Raw genomic sequence first — 18,095 nt, forward strand, 5'->3', positions numbered from 1 at the left:
GCCATAACGAATTAATCGTTTTTACACAACTTTTGCGCAACCGGAAGTTTAACCTATATACGCATGTAACAGACTACACGCGCATATGTAATATGTGTCACCGACTAACCGCGCGGTCGAACCAAATTTTTAAAAATAATAGCTCCCAACAAGATACAGGTATATGTGACTGCATCTTTTATTTTCAAAATAAACATTTATCACCGTCCGAGATCAACTCGATAGTTAACATCAGCGAGTCTTTCAAACGTACTTTGTCCAAAAGTAATATACATTGCAGTGAGTATACGTTGGACGAACACTCGAAGAATGCTTTCGAAAAATAAATTCTTGTCTCCCCGCTCCTCTCTCGCGCGCTCGTAACAACAAAAAGCAATGCACAAAAGTGTATCGCTGTCTGCAGCTTATCAGGAGCGTACGCAAAAGCTTTCTAAACTCGTTTCTCCGCGCGCACTCACAGACACACACACACGCACACATACGCAGCCTTGCGCACAAAGGCGATCTCTTGCGCCGCACAAGCGGAAGCCTTATAACTGTTTCACCTGTTCAATGACTATTCAATCGCGGCGGCCTTACGCTTCCGTTTTCTCCCCGGGAGCACGCATGCGATGCGCCGGCACGCTATCGGTTCGCGTCTCTCGCCTCTGCTTCTTCGTTTATTCTTCGCCTCTGCGCTTATCGAGATGCACGCGCGGGTGCCAGTCGACGGAGCGATGCGATTGCAAAATATATCGCCCCGACTGTTGCTGCACTGCGCACACGTCCGAAAGCCGCTCCAGGCGCGGGCCGATTATCTCGTCGACTGTACAGTCGTCGATTCTCATCCGCAATGCACACACAAGGAAATCAAAGCGACGTGTTTATATTATAAACGCGTCGCGCTGCAGGAAAATCTTTCTCCGCATCCCGTTCGTAGAAATTCGAGTAGCGGCGAGGTATACAATATATGGAATACGAGAAAATTTCAACAATTTAAACAAAGTACAAGAGCTTAATATGCATAGCAAAATACGTGTCTGAAAATTGTAAAATCTTCTAAATTGAAATGGCGTTGCCTTTGTCTCGTTGGATCTCACACATAGAACTCGGTCTTTGCAGAAATCTCCATCTGAGCCGCCTCGTTCGACCACATGTCCAGACACTGAAAGAATAATTTCAAGTTGCAGCAGTCCGCACTGAAAGCAGAGAACAATCAAGCTCATCGATTTACTTACCCCTGCGAGATCCATATCGATCTCCTTAGCCTGCTTCTCGTGGGTTTTCGTTAGCTTTTCCTTCTCCCGGCCCTGCTTTATGGCGATGTTTTTCCGCTCGTCCATGAATTTCTTTATGTTGTTCGCCTTCTTCTCCTTAAGCCTTCTGTCCTTGTCGCCCTTTGTCTTCAAAGCTTTGTCATTCATAACTTCTTTGACCGTTTCGGCCGATACTTTCGCTTGATTGGCATTCATTTCCTTGATGTCCCTACAAAGTTCAAAATCTCAAAGTCCCGCACAAGAGGGCTTTTTCTCAAATATTTACGCTCCAGATAATACTGAAAAGTGTATGAGAGGAAAAATGCCTACTTGGCAAGCTTCGCCTCTAACAGCTTAACCTGGTTGGCTTGCACAGCCGGAATGCAGGCTTTAATCTCCTCTTTCGAAGCTTCCAGTTGAACTTTCTGAAGTTCCCACTCTTCCTTTCGCTGTTTCTCCATCATCTGCGTCCATTGAGTCGTTTGCTCGCTAATGAGTTTCTTAATGCTAGCATCGTTAATAAGCGCGCTCTTACTGCGGAGAAGGAAACGCACGGTTTATTTTTATTGCGATTGGCCGCTTTAGTTGCATCACGCCGAACATCTTGCTCTGAACTTACTCTTTTCCCTTTGTCAGCTTCTCGATAGCGGTGCAGTGATTCTTCTGCATCGTTTGCTGCTCCTTCAGATGCCTCTTCTTCATCGTGTCGAATTCTTTGTTCATCTTCTTTCCCAGTTTAAAGAACTTCTCTCGGCGAAGATTTTCATAGGTGCAAGGCGGCAATTTGAATTCCTCTGCAAATTCATTTCGTATTAGCCAGCGACTTTTGCACGCATTCAAATAAGTACTCGCTATGAACGAAAATTGCGAAATGAAAACATATCGGTAAAAAAGTCCATTCCGCTTAGACAAAACAAAAAACACTCTATCCGCACGGGAATATAAACGCCGTTAAACTTAATAACTCGCGCAAGACTAGCAATTTTCTTATTTTCTAAAGTATACCATTACGGAGCTTGCATTAAATTTCCCCGTACATATGTCCTCTCTTTGTCTCCCGCAGAGCCCCGCTGTGGCTTAATTAACAATATACTCCCCGATAATGAGTACTTGATGAGAGAAACAAAAAACCCAGCGCTGGCTCGCGTCTGCTAAAAGTATATAGATATGGGCGTATAGAAGGGAGGAGGCGAACCTCTCTTTTTTCTCTCCTCTTCCTCCTTCTTCTTTTTTTCCTCGGTCTTCGCGTCGGTCTGCTCGATACCGAGCCCCTTCATGGCCTCATCTCGTTTTTCTGCTCCCTTAGTGAATGCTCCCGGATCCGACAGCATCGCCATGAAATCTGAAAGCACGAACACCTTGACATGTCAGCGTTCTCTCTTTCTCTCCTTCTCTCTCGCTCGCGCGCTTGGCGCTCCGCGCTTAATAAAGACTATACGTAATTTGCGCGAAAATTTTCAAATTTCCGATTCAAGTGAATAATAAAAAATAATAAAAACAGCGAAGAGCGAGCAAGTCATCCTCACCGTACCTCCAAAGCCATCAGGCACATAGATCGACAGTTCGATGTTACAGAACAACATCGGTAGAGCCATGGGGAAGTTGGCTTCAGTTTTTAGGGAGATGTGCCTGTAGCCCGCCTGCAAACCGTCGAGAGGCAGAATTCTCTGCCCGAGTAGTTTTCCGCTTTCTTCATAAACACCTGCGAGCAAAGTATGTAAACCAGTTTCAGGCAGGCACTTCCTTTTTCGATGTTACGTGATGATTATGCACACATCGAGTGTGAAGTTTACGATTATTTACAAACACTGCATATATCAAACTAGTTTGAGAATAGTTACACGGTGCGGCTTGTTTACGTTGCATAAATCGGCACTTGCGCATAACTATTTCGATACTTTGATATAATTACCGATTCTCAATACAGCCAAATCCGGCAGTACGACTTTGCGGAATACGAACGGCTCCTCGTTGTAGACCGGATTCAAGCCGTTGGCCGGGATCATGCGCGTTCTGAACTCTTTTTTTATGGTGTCTGCGGGCAGGCCGTACATGTCCACTTCGACGTATGTTCCGACTTTCTTATCGGACAAAAATTGGCCGGCAATCACCTAGGAGGAGCATCAGGCGAAATTCGAAAATGAAAATGAAAAATCTTGCGCGGATAAAAGTAAAAGGCGCGATGCTCACCCTGACGGAGCAAGTCGCAGTGATAACGCCGTCCACACCTTCCGAGAAGGGGTCGAAGCTTCGATCGGGCCTGCGCATGAAATCCGGCTTGAGCAGATAGCCCGTCGTGTTGTTGTACTCGAATTTGCCCTGATTGAGCTGCATGGGCAAATCCGGAGTCTGAAAGTTGAGAGCCACCATCTGACAGCCGGCGTTCCAGAACACCTATATCCCGAACAGAAAATACATCGCATTAATGCGATAATGCATCTCACGTAAAAACGCTCAAACGCGCGCTGGCAAAATCTATTCCCGGTTCTCGCTATATAACTGCGCAGCACATAATCGAGTTACTGGTTATCGTCGTCGTCGTCGTCGTCGTCGTCGTTGTCGTCGTCGTCGGGACGGGCTGTCCCAACGACCCCGAGGACGTCGAACCCCGATAATTAATAATAAAGACTGGAGCGAGCTGCGCTGCGCGTCGCCTTATATTCAACCTATATACGTATACACGCGATGATAAAAGTACGTAAATTAATTCATATCGAGCGGCTGAATATTTCAGTGGGCCGTCACGTCGCAATATTACGAAAGCGCGCGGCGATGATGGAATAAAGCCGAGTTGAGCGTGTCACCTGGGGCATGTAATTGGAGGAATCCACTCGGGTACCCTTTGGGTAAATTCTGCTCATCTGACGCTTGTTGTAATTGACGAATTCAACGCCCGACGTTTTCAGATAATTCAGAGCCTTGGTCTCTTCAAACGATGACATGTTGTGGTGGATATTCTTTTCTGCGGGTACAACGATGCCGTTACGCAGCTATTTTCGATTAAAAATAAAAAAGCGAAACGTTAGCAAATCCTCACTCTCGGCGTGCTCCCAGCTCTGGAACTTGACGGGCTGCGCGTAGTTGATCATGGACGACAGAAGGGGATGGCAGGACGTCGCGCTGCCGGTGTAAGCCGGCGCCGCGGCTGCCTCGCCTCCGGCGGCTGCAGGATCTCCGGGTGGGGCATCCGCTGGAGGAGCCGGTGGTGCCTCCGCGGTCGGCGGGGCTGCGGCGGTCGCGTCCTCGACCACCTCGTCCTTGGCCTCGAACTTGCCCGAGAGGAAAAGCTCAAGCTCGACCTTCTCCACCTCTGGTTTCAAGCGCTTGTTCTTGATCAGAATCTTGCGCTTCATGGCGCAGGGAGGTGGCAGCGGATGTCCCTCGACGTACAGCTGCGCAGAGCGCGCGCATTTGAAAGGTCTACGTCAGTTGCCGCAATGTGACGAGAATATAACTGGCTACTACTACTATACCGGGTAATCCGGAAGAGCCTCCTTCAGCAGAAGCTCGCCGAATATCTCGTCAAAGTACTTGGCCATCTTGTACTGGTTCGACATGCAGAGGTGGTTCTCTATGCTGAGGATCACGGGGTACTCGGAGGTGACGAAGGCGCAGTCGCGGATGGCCATCAGCGCGTCCTTGAACAGAATGTCCGTGCACATGGCTTTGCCGTGAGTGATGATGATCTCGTCGTCCGGCGTCTTGCCGTCCCAGCAATCGAGCTCGACGCATCTGCGAGACCGAGAGGGGGTTTTTGAGAGGTAGGAGCTGCAGAGAGGCTCTTCGGCGCAGCTCCGAGCTTACCTGCAGCCGGCCAGTAGCGTTTGCCGGTACATCTCGACGCTGCTCTTGGCGCCGATTTGCTTGCCGCTGAGGTAGGTGTTGTGACTCGAGTTTATGTAGTAGTGGGACAAGGGCTGGTCCATCTCCATCCACTCGTCGAGCTTCTCCAGGAAGACCGGCGCGTTTTCGTCCGACATGAGGTATCTGATGAATCCGTCCTTTGACAGTTTCTCTGCGAACGATCAACGAGCTCATCTATCTATGGAGTGTGAGATAGTACACGATGCAGCGCACTCGACTGGCATTGGCGTACTTGCGTTCCTGGCCGCCTCGTCGCGCTCGTAATCGTTGATGATTTCCGTGCATCTTTTGTCGGTGTAGAGGGGGTACAAGATTTCGTTGAGCCTGGGATCCCTCTGCTTCTCGTTCATGAACTGCACCAGCTGCTCCAGCGTTATGTGCTCGGCCCTGCCTTTCGTTCTGAAAATCAGAAAACGTCGCCCGCGCGCTTCATTAGCATTCGAGAGTTGACGCGCACAGCGGCAAACTCAACAACTTACATGGATCCGAAGAGCTCCTCGATGTCGTTTCGGGGGCAGATCTTGTGGTAGAGGGCGTAGAACTTTTCGAACGTGAAGGCTTCGGGCTCGATCTTGTCGTTCTGAAAGGAGAAAAGCGGATATAGATTAGCTGTACGTAGATGCGAATATACATAAATAAATACTTTTCCGTCCGGGAGTCCCAGCTCCTTGAGGCCCTGGAAGACGAGCTTCTCCGTTTTGCCAGAAGCGAAGGTTTTGGTGATGACCTTGACGGGGACCTTGCCCTTCGGATCGACTTGGAAGCTCAGCTTCATCCAGCTGCGAAAAGCGAATGGTTCGCCTGCAGTTGGATCACACGTAGATACATATTACAACGCACCAGGAGCAACTTACTGCTTCATCAGCTGCGTCGTCGGGCACACGTTGCTCGCCTTGGTGTTGTGCGTGATGTAGCGCAGCCCGGCCTGCCAGTCCTGAAAGAGGTAAAACGTCGCTCGGTTATTGTAGGTACTACTCGTTTGGAGCGAGGCAGCACCTTCGCGGTCTTGGCGTCCGGGCAGATGAGATGCTGGTAGAAGATGTTGGTGTAGTCGATGCCTGAGCAGACCGTGATGCTCTTCTCGTCGATCTGCTCGGCCGTTCCGTGCTTGCTCATCTTGTTCATCAGCTTGGGCTCCTGCGACAAGCAGAGAGTTCAAATGAGTTTGGCCAGGGCGCCAATCGCAAAATTCAGGGGCATGAGAGAGAGAGAGAGAGAGAGAGAGAGAGAGAGAGAGAGAGAGTCGCGTACCACGGGCACGCCGCCGTAGCGGATATCGCTGACCTGCGCGAGCTCGATGACGTCCCCGTCCTGCGGAGGAGAAAAGCGAGAGCGGTGAATTTGCGCGAACTTTGATCTATATACCTAAGCTTCCTGCGGCGCAGTTCCTACCGCCGGAGACACGCGTACCTTGCCATCGCTCTTCCAGTACAAGAAGAAGCCGTACTTGTCGACCTTGAAGAGGCAGTTGGCTTCGAACTCGGTGTTCTCCTTCGTCTCGACCCAGCGATCGCAGACGGTGCCGTTGAGCAGCAGCGCGGGCACCTCGCGCTGCCAGTTGAACTCGAACTTTTTCGTCATCCTCGCCGACTCGCGGACTGAGCCAGCCTGAGCCAGCCCGAGCCTGCCCGAGCAGACCGACTGCCGAGGCGGCGAGCTAATTCGATTGGCCAAATCCAATTTTCCTGGATTTCAGCTGCACCTCGCGTGGCTCTGCACGTGAAGCTCCGCTTTCTTCTTGTGTTCCGGCATATACTTATATGCAGATACATTGTACAGTGCGTCCATCGTATTGTGCAGGCCACCGTTATGCGATGAAGCCTTTGGCTTTGGAGGCTCAAGGTTCGAGGGGAAATAACGACAGCTTGCCCTGCGTTACTTCTAACTACACAACTCTTGTTCGTATCAAAATGATTCAATTATGCGTAGCAGTTACAGACTCGGACGATCTAGACTGCATTTTGAGCTTTTGTGCCCTGTAATTTGCAGACCTATACCCGCGGCATAGAAACACGTTGTGTTTTTTCACGGAGGAATCGAAATTAATTCGATTTATAGAACAGGGAGCCTCGATACAAAGCTCGTGACTTTTTAATAGGATCATTTTCATACAAGAGAAAGCAATAAGAAAGAGAGATGTATGCCACGCATACTGATTCTTCGTTAACAAACGAAAAAATGCTGAAAATGGATCTTTACGTAAACAGTTTTCGATACGTTAAGACAGCGAAATTGCAAGCGTAGGTACAACGACAGCGCCGTAATCGATGGTGTTTACAAGTCGATCCAGAAGTACAGCGCGCGAGTTTCGCTATATAGAACGAGAGCTGCGAGAAAAAGTGCGCTCTCAAATGCAGCTCGCCGTGCGTTTCGAAAATACCCGCAGAATATGTGAATGTGTCTTCATCCTGCATTGTATATAACCGCATCGCCAATCTACTCCGAGCTTTACGAACCCTTTTCGCGATTTCCTGGCAACGCCTAACCTCTTGTCCGCCATCTCCAAGCTCACTGGTCTCTCGGCGACGACTGTCCAATTCTTCACCTCTCTCCCGTCTCCCATTGGCCTTTCCAGTACTTATATACTTACAAGTATAGTCGTGTAGCGAGAGGGAGCAGCACAGTCCAAAGGCGATAACCGCGCCGCGAATCGCGATACAGGCGAACGTGTATAGAGGATATGATATATAGCCATCCCGCCGGCCACCATCTTTGCATTCTCGCAAGTTCCCGAGTACGAGCCGGCACCACGCGGTCGAGCCTCCGCTATACTATAGTCTACATCTCTAGATTACGAACGCGACAGGCCTCAGCTCTCAGTCAGTCAGGATGAACGGAATCGCCAGGAGCGTGCTGAGGCTCCCGGGCCTCAGGAATCTCGTCGTAGTCCCGGCGACGGCAGCTCGTTTGCCCGGCCAGCAGAGGCTCTTCAGCGGCGCACTGAGCAACGGCCGCCTCGTGTCCGGCGCCTCCGCCAGCTTCGCCAAAAGCAGCCACAGGCACCCCTGCGGCTGCGTCTCCTGCAGGTTCGCCCACACCAAAGGTATTCCGATACTCGGCTTTCTGACGATGCCCTCTCGAGCAACATCGTCCGCCTGCTAATACTCGATTTGCGGGAAAACACGTGACCGCTCCGCGCAATTTTCACGACATTGGCTTTTGCCCTTTGCAGCCGAGAAGGAGCTGGTCGAGTTCCTCGCGGAGGAAATCGTCGCCGAGAAGAAGGCGCTCAAGCTCAAGACTATTCCCACCGAGCTCGAGGGCTTCAAGGTGTCGCTCAACGGAGCCGAAGTCAAGCTCACCAAACAACAGGCTGATGAAACGTGAGAAGCGACGGCTGAAATCTTTGCTTATGCATATTACATACCCAGCTACGTTGGCTCGACGATTCTTACCGCCGATTGCGCTTCCTTTCAGAATCACAATCTCTTTCAACGTCAACCACACCGTCGACACAGAGTCGGAGCCAGAGATCGACCCCAGAGAGGACAAGCCCGACATCGGAGAGATGAAGAGTAAACCCAACTTTGAAATCGACTTCAAGCGAGGGAATCAGCATCTTTCTTTCTCCTGCTCGTTCAACAGTGAACCGGGAGCATCCGGAGCCGATGACGCTTACAGTACGCATCTTTCATTGCTCCCGTTTGATTATTCTTCCAAAGCGTTGAGTACAGGATGATCCTTTGAATAATCTTTCTGATAATTTACCTTTGGTACAGCAACACATTTTTCCATGACAAGTTTTTATTTTCTCCACAAAATAAAAGCAAAACTATGGAAATGTTACATTGCCATTGTGCAAAAGCTTACATAATCTTGTTTTCTTTAGCGCTCTTTACAAATTATGATTTACTTTTTTACAGACGACATATTTGGTATTGATGAAATCACTCTTTACGATGGAGAACACACAGAGAATGTATATGCTGTTGGTGGAGAAGTTATTGACGGGGTAAGTTTTGTTGATTGTTCTTTTTTAAGGTTGATTCTGTCGATTATCATGATCATTAACCAACCACATATTTTTGTTACAGTATTTGTATGATCTCCTCATGAACTACTTGGAAGAAAAAGGTATTTCAAATGAATTTGCAGAGAAACTCGTTGAATTAAGTACGAGCTATGAACACACAGCATACATTGGTCTACTGGAAGGCCTCTCTAAATTTACAGCAAAATAATTCCTTGTTTTTATATATTGCTTTGATAAATAGAATGTAAAATCTGTACTCTTACTATTAGAATATTAAGCGTTGTTAATAAAATTACATTACAAAACCAAAGTTATGCACTTGAAGCTATAAAATTACAATAAAACAAATTCCAAATGCCTTACTTTTCACATGATTAGCTTTGCTGGAACTACAGTAATTTACAAAAATTGTTCTTAACTTGCAAAGGTTCAACAAAATTCTTTGGCATAATATGAATTGGTCACACCAAAAGATGATGAACTTGTGTAAAGAAAGTAAAATTTGTCATGAATCAATTAAAAAATATGGCTCCCATTTTTTAAACAGCACCGTTATTTAAATTTTAGATTTAGGTTTTAGAATCACGAGATCAATACAGACATAAAATTAATGAATATGTAAAACATTTTGTGTATGCGTATGATAAAGTAGTAACTATACATGTAAATACAAATAAATAAGATTTAATTGATATCTAAATTTTTAAGTCTTGATGTCACTGCATTGCTTATTTGTTCACTATTTGGATCAGGTACTTTGGCATTTGACGTATTTAATTGTATCAAACGAGAACAAGTCTTTTTATGGATAAACCAGTGTAGCCTCTGACACTCTCTATCACAATACTGGACCTGTTTACATTTACTGCATTTCTTTGTGGCTTTTTCTTCTCCACAAGTGACACAATCTTGTGCGTTATCAGTGAAAGCACGCTGTCCATTGATAGCTGCTGCAATGACAGATATGGCACTGGGTGGATCTGAGCTAGCCAAAGTAGCGACCATCTGACGAAAAATAGCACTTTCTCTGTAATGAAACTCTCTTACTGTTTCTCTCAAAAATAATTCTTGATACTCGAGTGTTCCATCACTTTTGCATTTCAAAAATTTCTTAGCAAGTAGTTCTATGACATCCGACCTCTTCTCGTCACTCTTTTCTTCAACTTTTTCATCAGGCCCCTTCTCTTTGTCAATTTTATCAGCTTTCATAGCTTCTTGACGTTTTTGGCATTTGATAACTTCAGCCACCACGCAACTCAAGTAATGATATTTGAAAGCCATCACTTCATTAGCTTCTGCTCTGGTCATTTCTCTTTGTCGCATTGCTTCAAGAACTTTTTGAATCTAAAAAAATATAAATCATCTGCATTAAGGAAAAATGAAAAAAAAGCTTATAGCATTATTATTTTATTAAACTACTAAAAGACACCCACCATAGGCAAATTATCCAATAGTCCTGGAAACTTCTGTAAATTCATAATGACGCGAACTGGGTGAACATTGACCTGTGTTATAAATGAATGGAAGGAATCAGCTAAATGTGGTTGCAGCATTGGCTCTGTTTGCAGACCTTGCGGTTTTATGTAATAATCTATGTCTGCTTTGGGAATAAAATTGTTGATTGTTGCTACGCAATTGTGATTTCCAACAAAAGCTGCCATTTGGGCAGCAGTCCTACCGACACTGTTGGTTGCACTCATTTTTGCACCATATGACATCAAAAGCTGACAAAGGTCTGCATTGCCGCTCAGAGCAGCAAAGTGCAAGGCTGTGTATTGATGTTCGTGTTTACACTGGTTTGGATCGGCACCCTGTGAGAAGAAATTGGTTCAGCAATTTGCAAAAATCACAAGAATCCTGACATAAAACTAAGAATTTGAAACCTTAACAAATCGTACGAAAATTTGGAAAACAAGAAGAAATCTTACGTGGTCAAGAAGCATCTGTACAATTTCCTTGTTACCCTTATAGCAGGCATGCTGCAATGGGCTCATTCCATTCTCGTCAATAAAGTCGATTTTAATTTTATGAGCGGCCAGCAGAGCCTTCAGTTCGTCGGTTTTATTGTTGCTGATCTTCTCAAAGATCTCCTTCTGGAGATTCGGCAAGCTTTCCGCGTTTGACATCTTCGATGCGAGAAGCCGTGTGTGTCTCTGTATAGGTACCGACCGCTCCTATGCTGTTATCGAGAAATTTCGGAGCAAGATGCTGAGGTTATGCCGTTAAGAGATAAGACTCAAAAATGATGAAAAAAATCGAGCAGTGTATGTGCACACCTACCTAAGTACCTGTCTTATAGGACTGAGTTTTAGTATATTTTCAACTTATTGGCATCAGCTGATCGTCGTTGATTATATGTACATTTATGGAACAACCCAAACAATAGTCTTGAAAAAGGAAGAAAAAATTTACCGTAAACAACCTGCTATCTTGTTTTATCTATCAGTGTTCTATACAAGGCGCATATCTATACGCAGGTATAATAGGTATATGCGATAGCCGACATTCGACGCGCGCGTATAAAGGTGCGTTCTAATGCAGTCTGCTTCGAAATGAATTCCGCAGAGAAAATGGGTACACCTACATTATGCCATACCGCAGGTCAATTTGCAGACAATGAATGAAACAATTTTTCTGTTCCGAACCGAAAGTATAAAAAGTAGCATAAATCGGAATAATCGCTTAATTATAGTAGATGGAAAGCATTGAATTGGCAAGTTTGACGATGTATGAGAACATACCCTTAAAGTCCAAAAGTGTCCACGCGAATCTCGCCATAACAATAAGATATAGGTAGTCCCTCAGCATTATTGCGTCTGCATCAGCAGTTTGTTCGAAAAATAAACACACGGGGCAACCCGATGTTTGCCGGCGGGAGATCGACCTGACGAAATTGCGTGGGACATCCCGGGGGAACGGCGCAAAATGACTTCTCCGCAGAGCAGCCCAGCCTCGCCGACAGAGGTGATAACTCTGGACACGAGCCTGGAGGAGAGCGTCAGCCAGAACGACTGCATCGACGAAACTAACCTCTCCGAGATCATCCTGGACACGACGGATGTCATCTTCGACGGGACCTTGGCCCCGGGTGCAGCGCCTCCTGGTTTCGTCGTGATCGACGAGGAGCGCGAGCCACCTACGCCAATGCCCAAGAGGAAGAAGAAGACTGAGCCGATTCTTAAGGTCGTATTCAGAGACCCTGCGTCCTTTCGGTGAGATTATTATTTTTGAAAACCGCCTTTGTGGCTGTCAAAACGTTGATTTTCGAAACGAATTGGGGTTTTCCAGGAGCTACCATAAAAGAATTGAGTGTTTTCTAAAAGAGCTCGTATCGTCAAAGAGCAGCAAGAGAAAAGTTGCGACTTCAATAGAAGACTTGGTGCTTCAGATATTTGACGCCAAAGATGAGCACGGAGATCCATCAGAACTTGATTCATCCATAAGCATAATTGAAGATAAACATCCCAATGATCTACTGTTTACCATTGAGAATGAACCTAAAATGCAAGATGACCTCGACATCCCTATGTATGGCAAGGTATGTGGATCATATTTTTTTAATATAAAGTTTATTTATATAGCCATGTGAGGTGTTTAACTGAATTCTTATTTTAGAAATTTACAGGTCTTGAGAAGCCTAAAGAAGACAAAGAAATCAAAGAAGATTTTGCTCCAAAAATGACTTGTTTCAATTGTATGGGCAATCATAGTCTACGCGATTGTGATCAACCCCGTAATTATGCAAACATAAACAAAAATCGCAAAGAACATGCTGCAAAGAGGGGGCCTACAAATTCCAGGTATCACTTGGAGGATGACCAAAAGTATGGCCACTTTGTCCCCGGCCAAATAAGTTCAAATTTGCGCAGAGCTCTGGGCCTAATGGATGACGAACTTCCAAGACATATTTATAGGTAAACTTAATATATGCTTGAAAATCATATCATATATTCAGCATTTACATATTCTTTTAATGATGTTTTAGGATGAGATCACTTGGTTATCCACCAGGTTGGTTAGAGGAAGCACGTCAGCAACATTCAGGTTTATCACTATTTGATGATGCTGGAAAAGCGGAAGTAAACTCAGATGAAGAAGGCGAAATTATATGTCCAGGGGACAGAGATAAATATGACATAAAGAAAATTATTAACTTTCCTGGATTCAATGTTGAAAATCCTGAAGGAGTGCATGACGTAAGAAAGCACTTAAAATGACAACCATTTTCTTAATCTAAGAAATTTCATCAAACCTAATTTTATAGGAAGGTATGGAGTACTGGGGATCTTCTGTACAAATACAATCCAGTAAAAATGCTATGATATCTTATTTAAGTCACAAACAAGTTGACGACGGGTACAAACGTAAAAAAATGCCGAATGCTGCTAATGCCATAGTGAGGACAGATGTTAATCCAGGAGAAATGGAGATTGATGAAGTTGAAGGTAGATTTGTCTTTGCAAAATTTAAGTATATACTCTTAAAGTAAATGACGCTGATTCTTTCAGATACACCAGTCGAATGTGTGCCAGTTAAAAACTTATTTATACCTCCACTGCCAAAAGATAACGGACCAGAACTACCACCACCTCCCCCAGGAGTGGAAGATTCTGAAAGCCCATCACAAGAGGACCTTTCCAATCACTCAAATGTATATTATCTTTTACTTAACAGAATAATGAAAAACGTAAGATCGCAAATAATTTGTTTGGGGTCTTTTTCTAGGACGAAAGCACAGCACCATCACCCAGAAACGATTCCCCATCATTAGTTGATCTAGAAACTAAACACAAACAATTGCTTGCTGAATTAGACGAATCCAGTTCTCACTCGAATCCGGATTCCACTAAAACTAAATTATCTAATCCAGGCTCAGTGGAGACGGAAGTACCTGAAGTAGAATCGGCAAATGCTAAGGAGTCCGATTCAAATAAAATGAATGTAAATAATTCTACTCCAAAAAATGGATCGAAAACGCAAACTATCAAAATCGTCAAGTCTATACATCTGGGTACGCCAATATTAAAAAGTGCCTCGCCTTTCCGAAAACTACCATCTTCCGAAAAGTTTTCGAAAGACATTTGTGACGTTATTAACTTCGAAAACTTACCAGACGCTACTGGTAAATATGATCAAATGTCGGAATTGTTGCAAAAAGTTCGAAGCGCAGTAGCAGAATTTCAAAAGGAATAAAACAGAAATAGAATTTGCAATTGTCAGCTGCTTGTACGACATTGTATGTCAAGTTACATTTTCCTTTCAAATTGCAGCAAAAATGCATCAATGCTGCGATTTACAAATTAAAAAAAGAATGTAGAACTTTTTTTTACAAAGTAATTTTTTAATTTTAATAAAAAAAGTTTTTGTACTCTAAGTTAGCAGTCTAAAGTCAACTAAAATCGTTTCAAAAGGTATTATATCATAATCTCATAGACCCTGAAAAAAACTTTACTCAATTTACTATGGATTAAAAAACAACTTTTAAAACCTCAATTGACATCTTTTTGTTAAGTGTATATATTTATAATATTATCTGTACAATATAATAATAATTCACAAATGATTTAATAACGTTGTAGCATGCAGAATAATTTTCTGCAATACTTTTATTTTATTTTCATATGGAATAATTTTTAAAAGTTACAACTACTTGTTATGATTGTCAAATAATATTAAATTGATAGAATCTTATATAAAGACACAATTTTTAATTCTGCTGTAAAAAATTATTAATCATCTTGTACAACTTATACAGGCAAAAAGCTTATAACTTTATTGATAATAGATGTATCATAAGCAATTTTCTAAGTCAAATTATAAAAATGAGAAATCGTAATGAATACCGACAGTATATAGCCGTATCTCCTATAATCATGGTACACATTAAAAACAATATTTATAATTCAATGACTTTGAATGCGAAACGTGTCAATCATATTTGTTTTTTCTTTCGACCAAATTATATTCGTATTTTTGTTGATTACTCCAAATATTTATGTCAGAATCAGTCTCAAAGAAGACTCCATTCTTGCCAACTTTGGTAGTATAATTTGTACAGTTTCGGCGTTGAATGTAATCAAATGCAAATTGGATAAGATTTTTATAAAACAGTCTTTACCTTTTTAATAGTACCTGTTTTACAATTATTAACATTGCTGCCAAACCTCAATGAATTCAGCGTTTCATTATATGACTCTTCTAGAGGGGAGATATTTAAAAGCATAAGAGTTTTGGAATTGCCTCCTAGAGAAGGCATGAGCAAATGAGTTAGCTTTGAATTTCGGTAAGGTATGTGGTCTTGCTTTTGAAGTAACGCTAAAATGACATGCCCTAAATTGGCCAAAGACTTGTTGATATTTTTTGTCTCAGCGACCCTCGCTGCTTCCTCGTTCTTCAACCGCTCAGAGCCAGCTAAGTCGACTAAATTCAAATTTCCAATGGAAACTTCTTGTTTAGTCTTGTGAGTACCTATCAACCGTATTCTCGCAACAGAGTGGGACCGTGATGATCTATAAATAAAATATTTTCTTTATTAGTTTCATTTCTCAAATTGTACAAACGCTTGACTTATACGTCGATAATTTTACCGTTCGTTGGATTGTGTCGCTGCCATTGCTCGGTTTTCCTGAGCAATCAATAGACATTGATTTAATTCTTCAGGACTGTTAATTTCTTGAACTAGAAGATTACTAACGTAAAGATCACTTCCTTTACTATCTGCCATCCTAATTTCGTGTGACTTTCGCGTATAGTCGAGAAGATCAACTATCTGTTCATTGTAAATTTCGAGAAAGCTTGCTTCAATCTTGTACTCCCAGCCCAGCATTTCGAATTGCTTCATTTCATTGAATATATGCTTGACCTAGAAAACAAAGCTCACCAAGTTAACTCCCGTGTGCTATAATAAGTTAGAGAAATGTAAAGTAGTCAGAAGTCGTTCATACCGTCCTAGGAATCATGCCCTCATTATCTGTGCCAGGAAATCCTTCCATTGTATAAGTTTTACCTGAACCAGTTTGACCGTATGCAAACACACAAACATTGTAGCCTTCGATGGCAGATTGCACAAGCATTGATAATTCCTGGAAAACGTCTTCTTGAGATGTATTTGGTGGGAATACTTTATCAAAGCTGAATTCTTGGCGCTGGGTTTTCATTTTGTTACCAGCTTCTCCTTCTAATTTTCCTACTTCAAGGGTACATTCATCAAGATAATTGATGGTACAGGTACTGAAAGAATTAGTTTAAATTGCAATCTATGGTGATAATGCATCATATATGTAGATAGTAAACTTTGTATATACATACTTTTTTCCTGCTTCTTTGGGGATCTTTGGTCTTACTCTACAAAATACTCTGATGTTTCCTTTAAGTTCTTGAATATAATTATGTAGAGCTCTTCTATCTTTATCCATAGTTTGAACTATTTCTGTTAAATTTTCAATTTTTGTTTCTTTTTTCTCATTAGATTTCTTTTCCTGCTCTAACTGACTTTTCAATTCTGTAATTACATCAACTTGCTCAGTTAATAGATTTGTTTTAACTTTCAGCTCATCCTTACACTTATCTAGAGATGCAGCATTCTGGTCGCATAAATCTTTAGTGTCTTGTAATTGTTTAACTAAACTACTATTTTCTTTTTGCAGGGTATCTATCTCCATTTTTAAAGCTTCTATTTCTTTTTTCAATATATCAGCAGCCTTTTCCAACTTTTCAGCTTTAAATCTATTACTGCTCTCACTCTCTCTAAGACTTGTAATTTCATCTTGCATATTGTTGTATTCCGTAGTTATTTCCCTATGTTTCTGCTTTAACGCCGTCAACTCATTACTAGTATATTCCAATCGTCCTTTAAAGTCCCATTTGTTTGGTTTAGGACCAGCTGTTTTTGCTGCTGCTGCTGCTGCTGATGTTGCTGCTGTAGCTGCAGCCCTTGGCAAAACACCAGAAACTGTTGCAGGCCTAACAGGCCTAGCTACTGATGCCTTCATTGTAGTTCTCAAATTAGCTCTTTTAGATTCGATAGTATTATTGGCAAGTCCTGGCCGCTTCTGCACTCCCCTGGCCACTGTTGCAGTATTTGTCCTTGATAATGTAGTCATGGTTTTGGCACGTGTTAATGGCGCTTTATTTTCATCTGTTGTCGATTTCGAATTAATGCTTGTTGTACTCATAGTTTTTGTTAAAGTCTGTGATGTTTTGTTAGTCACACTCTCTGCTGCATCAGTTCCATTTGATGCAGTTGTTGACTTAATGGAATTGATTGTTGCGCTACCAGTCACAGTTCTAGCAGGTACTTTGAATTGAAAATTCAGCTTTGGAAGGCGAGATTCCATCTAACAAAAAAAATTTAATACATAAGTTAGTATGCCCTTGATTCTATAATCTGCATCAAACACAGCGCATTCGGCTATTATACACTTACCCTGCAATGAAGCTGCAGCTGAGTCTTTTAATAATGTACTTATGATCTGAAACCACATTTTCGTAAATTAATAATAATCAGTACATCAATAATTATTAATAACTATGTCGCATATAAATCGCACAAGAAACTCGAGAAAAAAGCAATTAATAGATGGATAAAAAGTATAAGCAGCCACTACAAACGTTTGTTTACATGCCTACGTAACCCATAAACTCGGCCAAATATTTCTCAATCATCGAGTTCCGAAGTCATTACAATTGAGTTAACTTTAGGAAAAAGTGCAGAATAAACGAAAAGCTTTCGAACCTCGAGAAAAGAACTTTGTACTTATGCAGCTCGTCTCCCCTTGAACTTCACCACGCAGAGATCACTCCTCGCGCACAATACGTCAAACTCCCTTCACTTTCACAAATAATTCCCCGAACTGATTCTTAATTTGAACTCCGTGAATCGCTCGTGCTCATGTTTCTATCTTCGGCCCTCGGTTATACTTCATCGGGTATATTTTGGCAAAATCGGAGGACACTTGCAGCTCCGAGTGCGCTTCCTAGGCCGTGCAGCGTGTGCCTCTCTTCTCGTCGGCAAAAACGACAGT

General features: G+C 43.1%; 5 protein-coding genes across 10 annotated transcripts; 2 read left to right on the forward strand and 3 right to left on the reverse strand.

The window, feature by feature from the left end:
• Positions 1–154: 154 nt before the first annotated feature.
• Positions 155–6,713, reverse strand: LOC100122708 (1-phosphatidylinositol 4,5-bisphosphate phosphodiesterase). Of its 3 annotated transcripts, XM_008208245.4 has the most exons (19): positions 6,510–6,707; positions 6,351–6,410; positions 6,096–6,236; positions 5,954–6,033; positions 5,743–5,878; positions 5,579–5,679; positions 5,332–5,498; positions 5,040–5,250; positions 4,709–4,967; positions 4,273–4,627; positions 4,040–4,197; positions 3,426–3,629; positions 3,148–3,346; positions 2,767–2,937; positions 2,431–2,577; positions 1,855–2,029; positions 1,566–1,769; positions 1,218–1,464; positions 155–1,144 (listed from the first exon to the last, which is right to left on the reverse strand). In XM_008208245.4, the coding sequence occupies exons 1-19, from the start codon at positions 6,678–6,680 to the stop codon at positions 1,076–1,078; spliced, it is 3,255 nt and encodes a 1,084-aa protein (XP_008206467.2). In that variant the 5' UTR covers positions 6,681–6,707; the 3' UTR covers positions 155–1,075. The 3 variants fall into 3 exon arrangements, with proteins under 3 accessions (XP_008206467.2, XP_031783805.1, XP_032454292.1); XM_031927945.2 differs by lacking the exon at positions 1,566–1,769; XM_032598401.1 differs by lacking the exon at positions 6,351–6,410 and having other exon boundaries at positions 161–1,144; positions 6,465–6,713.
• Positions 6,714–7,724: 1,011 nt separating this feature from the next.
• On the forward strand, positions 7,725–9,382 carry LOC100117685 (complement component 1 Q subcomponent-binding protein, mitochondrial). Its single transcript, XM_008208244.4, has 5 exons — positions 7,725–8,142; positions 8,272–8,422; positions 8,517–8,719; positions 8,963–9,051; positions 9,134–9,382. The coding sequence occupies exons 1-5, from the start codon at positions 7,929–7,931 to the stop codon at positions 9,278–9,280; spliced, it is 804 nt and encodes a 267-aa protein (XP_008206466.1). The 5' UTR covers positions 7,725–7,928; the 3' UTR covers positions 9,281–9,382.
• Positions 9,383–9,591: 209 nt separating this feature from the next.
• LOC100122719 (ankyrin repeat and MYND domain-containing protein 2) lies at positions 9,592–11,748 on the reverse strand. 4 transcript variants are annotated; one of them, XM_001606271.6, is made up of 4 exons: positions 11,353–11,748; positions 11,001–11,251; positions 10,506–10,883; positions 9,592–10,416 (listed from the first exon to the last, which is right to left on the reverse strand). In XM_001606271.6, the coding sequence occupies exons 2-4, from the start codon at positions 11,196–11,198 to the stop codon at positions 9,757–9,759; spliced, it is 1,236 nt and encodes a 411-aa protein (XP_001606321.1). In that variant the 5' UTR covers positions 11,199–11,251; positions 11,353–11,748; the 3' UTR covers positions 9,592–9,756. The 4 variants fall into 4 exon arrangements, with proteins under 4 accessions (XP_001606321.1, XP_008206470.1, XP_008206468.1 ...); XM_008208248.4 differs by having other exon boundaries at positions 9,603–10,416; positions 11,001–11,280; positions 11,361–11,598; XM_008208246.4 differs by having other exon boundaries at positions 9,603–10,416; positions 11,001–11,280; positions 11,353–11,551.
• A 14-nt stretch (positions 11,749–11,762) lies between these two features.
• On the forward strand, positions 11,763–15,198 carry LOC100122728 (zinc finger CCHC domain-containing protein 8 homolog). The gene is made up of 7 exons (XM_001606279.6): positions 11,763–12,284; positions 12,361–12,610; positions 12,688–12,986; positions 13,058–13,268; positions 13,337–13,517; positions 13,581–13,723; positions 13,798–15,198. The coding sequence occupies exons 1-7, from the start codon at positions 11,998–12,000 to the stop codon at positions 14,263–14,265; spliced, it is 1,839 nt and encodes a 612-aa protein (XP_001606329.1). The 5' UTR covers positions 11,763–11,997; the 3' UTR covers positions 14,266–15,198.
• LOC100122738 (kinesin 14) lies at positions 14,403–18,092 on the reverse strand. Its single transcript, XM_001606287.6, has 6 exons — positions 17,807–18,092; positions 17,498–17,543; positions 16,381–17,408; positions 16,017–16,302; positions 15,660–15,934; positions 14,403–15,581 (listed from the first exon to the last, which is right to left on the reverse strand). Exons 3-6 carry the CDS (start codon positions 17,406–17,408, stop codon positions 15,173–15,175), a joined length of 1,998 nt encoding a protein of 665 aa, XP_001606337.3. The 5' UTR covers positions 17,498–17,543; positions 17,807–18,092; the 3' UTR covers positions 14,403–15,172.
• Positions 18,093–18,095: the final 3 nt, after the last annotated feature.

This window comes from Nasonia vitripennis, chromosome 3 (genome assembly GCF_009193385.2).
Source record: "Nasonia vitripennis strain AsymCx chromosome 3, Nvit_psr_1.1, whole genome shotgun sequence".
NCBI lineage: Eukaryota > Metazoa > Arthropoda > Insecta > Hymenoptera > Pteromalidae > Nasonia > Nasonia vitripennis.

Bases quoted from the DNA above. Each gene is read 5' to 3' on its own strand.
- LOC100122708 (XM_008208245.4), bottom strand. From the start codon at position 6,680: ATGACGAAAAAGTTCGAGTTCAACTGGCAGCGCGAGGTGCCCGCGCTG. The intron at 4,628-4,708 runs GTATAGTAGTAG...CGCTCTGCGCAG, and splicing joins AGGCTCTTCCGGATTACCCG to CTGTACGTCGAGGGACATCC. The intron at 4,198-4,272 runs GTGAGGATTTGC...TTGTACCCGCAG, and splicing joins GAGCTGGGAGCACGCCGAGA to AAAAGAATATCCACCACAAC.
- LOC100117685 (XM_008208244.4), top strand. From the start codon at position 7,929: ATGAACGGAATCGCCAGGAGCGTGCTGAGGCTCCCGGGCCTCAGGAAT. The intron at 8,720-8,962 runs GTACGCATCTTT...ACTTTTTTACAG, and splicing joins CGGAGCCGATGACGCTTACA to ACGACATATTTGGTATTGAT. The intron at 9,052-9,133 runs GTAAGTTTTGTT...TTTTTGTTACAG, and splicing joins GTGGAGAAGTTATTGACGGG to TATTTGTATGATCTCCTCAT.
- LOC100122719 (XM_001606271.6), bottom strand. From the start codon at position 11,198: ATGTCAAACGCGGAAAGCTTGCCGAATCTCCAGAAGGAGATCTTTGAG. The intron at 10,884-11,000 runs GTAAGATTTCTT...TTCTTCTCACAG, and splicing joins TACAGATGCTTCTTGACCAC to GGTGCCGATCCAAACCAGTG. The intron at 10,417-10,505 runs GTGGGTGTCTTT...ATATTTTTTTAG, and splicing joins TATTGGATAATTTGCCTATG to ATTCAAAAAGTTCTTGAAGC.
- LOC100122728 (XM_001606279.6), top strand. From the start codon at position 11,998: ATGACTTCTCCGCAGAGCAGCCCAGCCTCGCCGACAGAGGTGATAACT. The intron at 12,611-12,687 runs GTATGTGGATCA...TTCTTATTTTAG, and splicing joins ACATCCCTATGTATGGCAAG to AAATTTACAGGTCTTGAGAA. The intron at 12,987-13,057 runs GTAAACTTAATA...ATGATGTTTTAG, and splicing joins CTTCCAAGACATATTTATAG to GATGAGATCACTTGGTTATC.
- LOC100122738 (XM_001606287.6), bottom strand. From the start codon at position 17,408: ATGGAATCTCGCCTTCCAAAGCTGAATTTTCAATTCAAAGTACCTGCT. The intron at 16,303-16,380 runs GTATGTATATAC...TAATTCTTTCAG, and splicing joins CCCAAAGAAGCAGGAAAAAA to TACCTGTACCATCAATTATC. The intron at 15,935-16,016 runs GTATGAACGACT...TTTGTTTTCTAG, and splicing joins AGGGCATGATTCCTAGGACG to GTCAAGCATATATTCAATGA.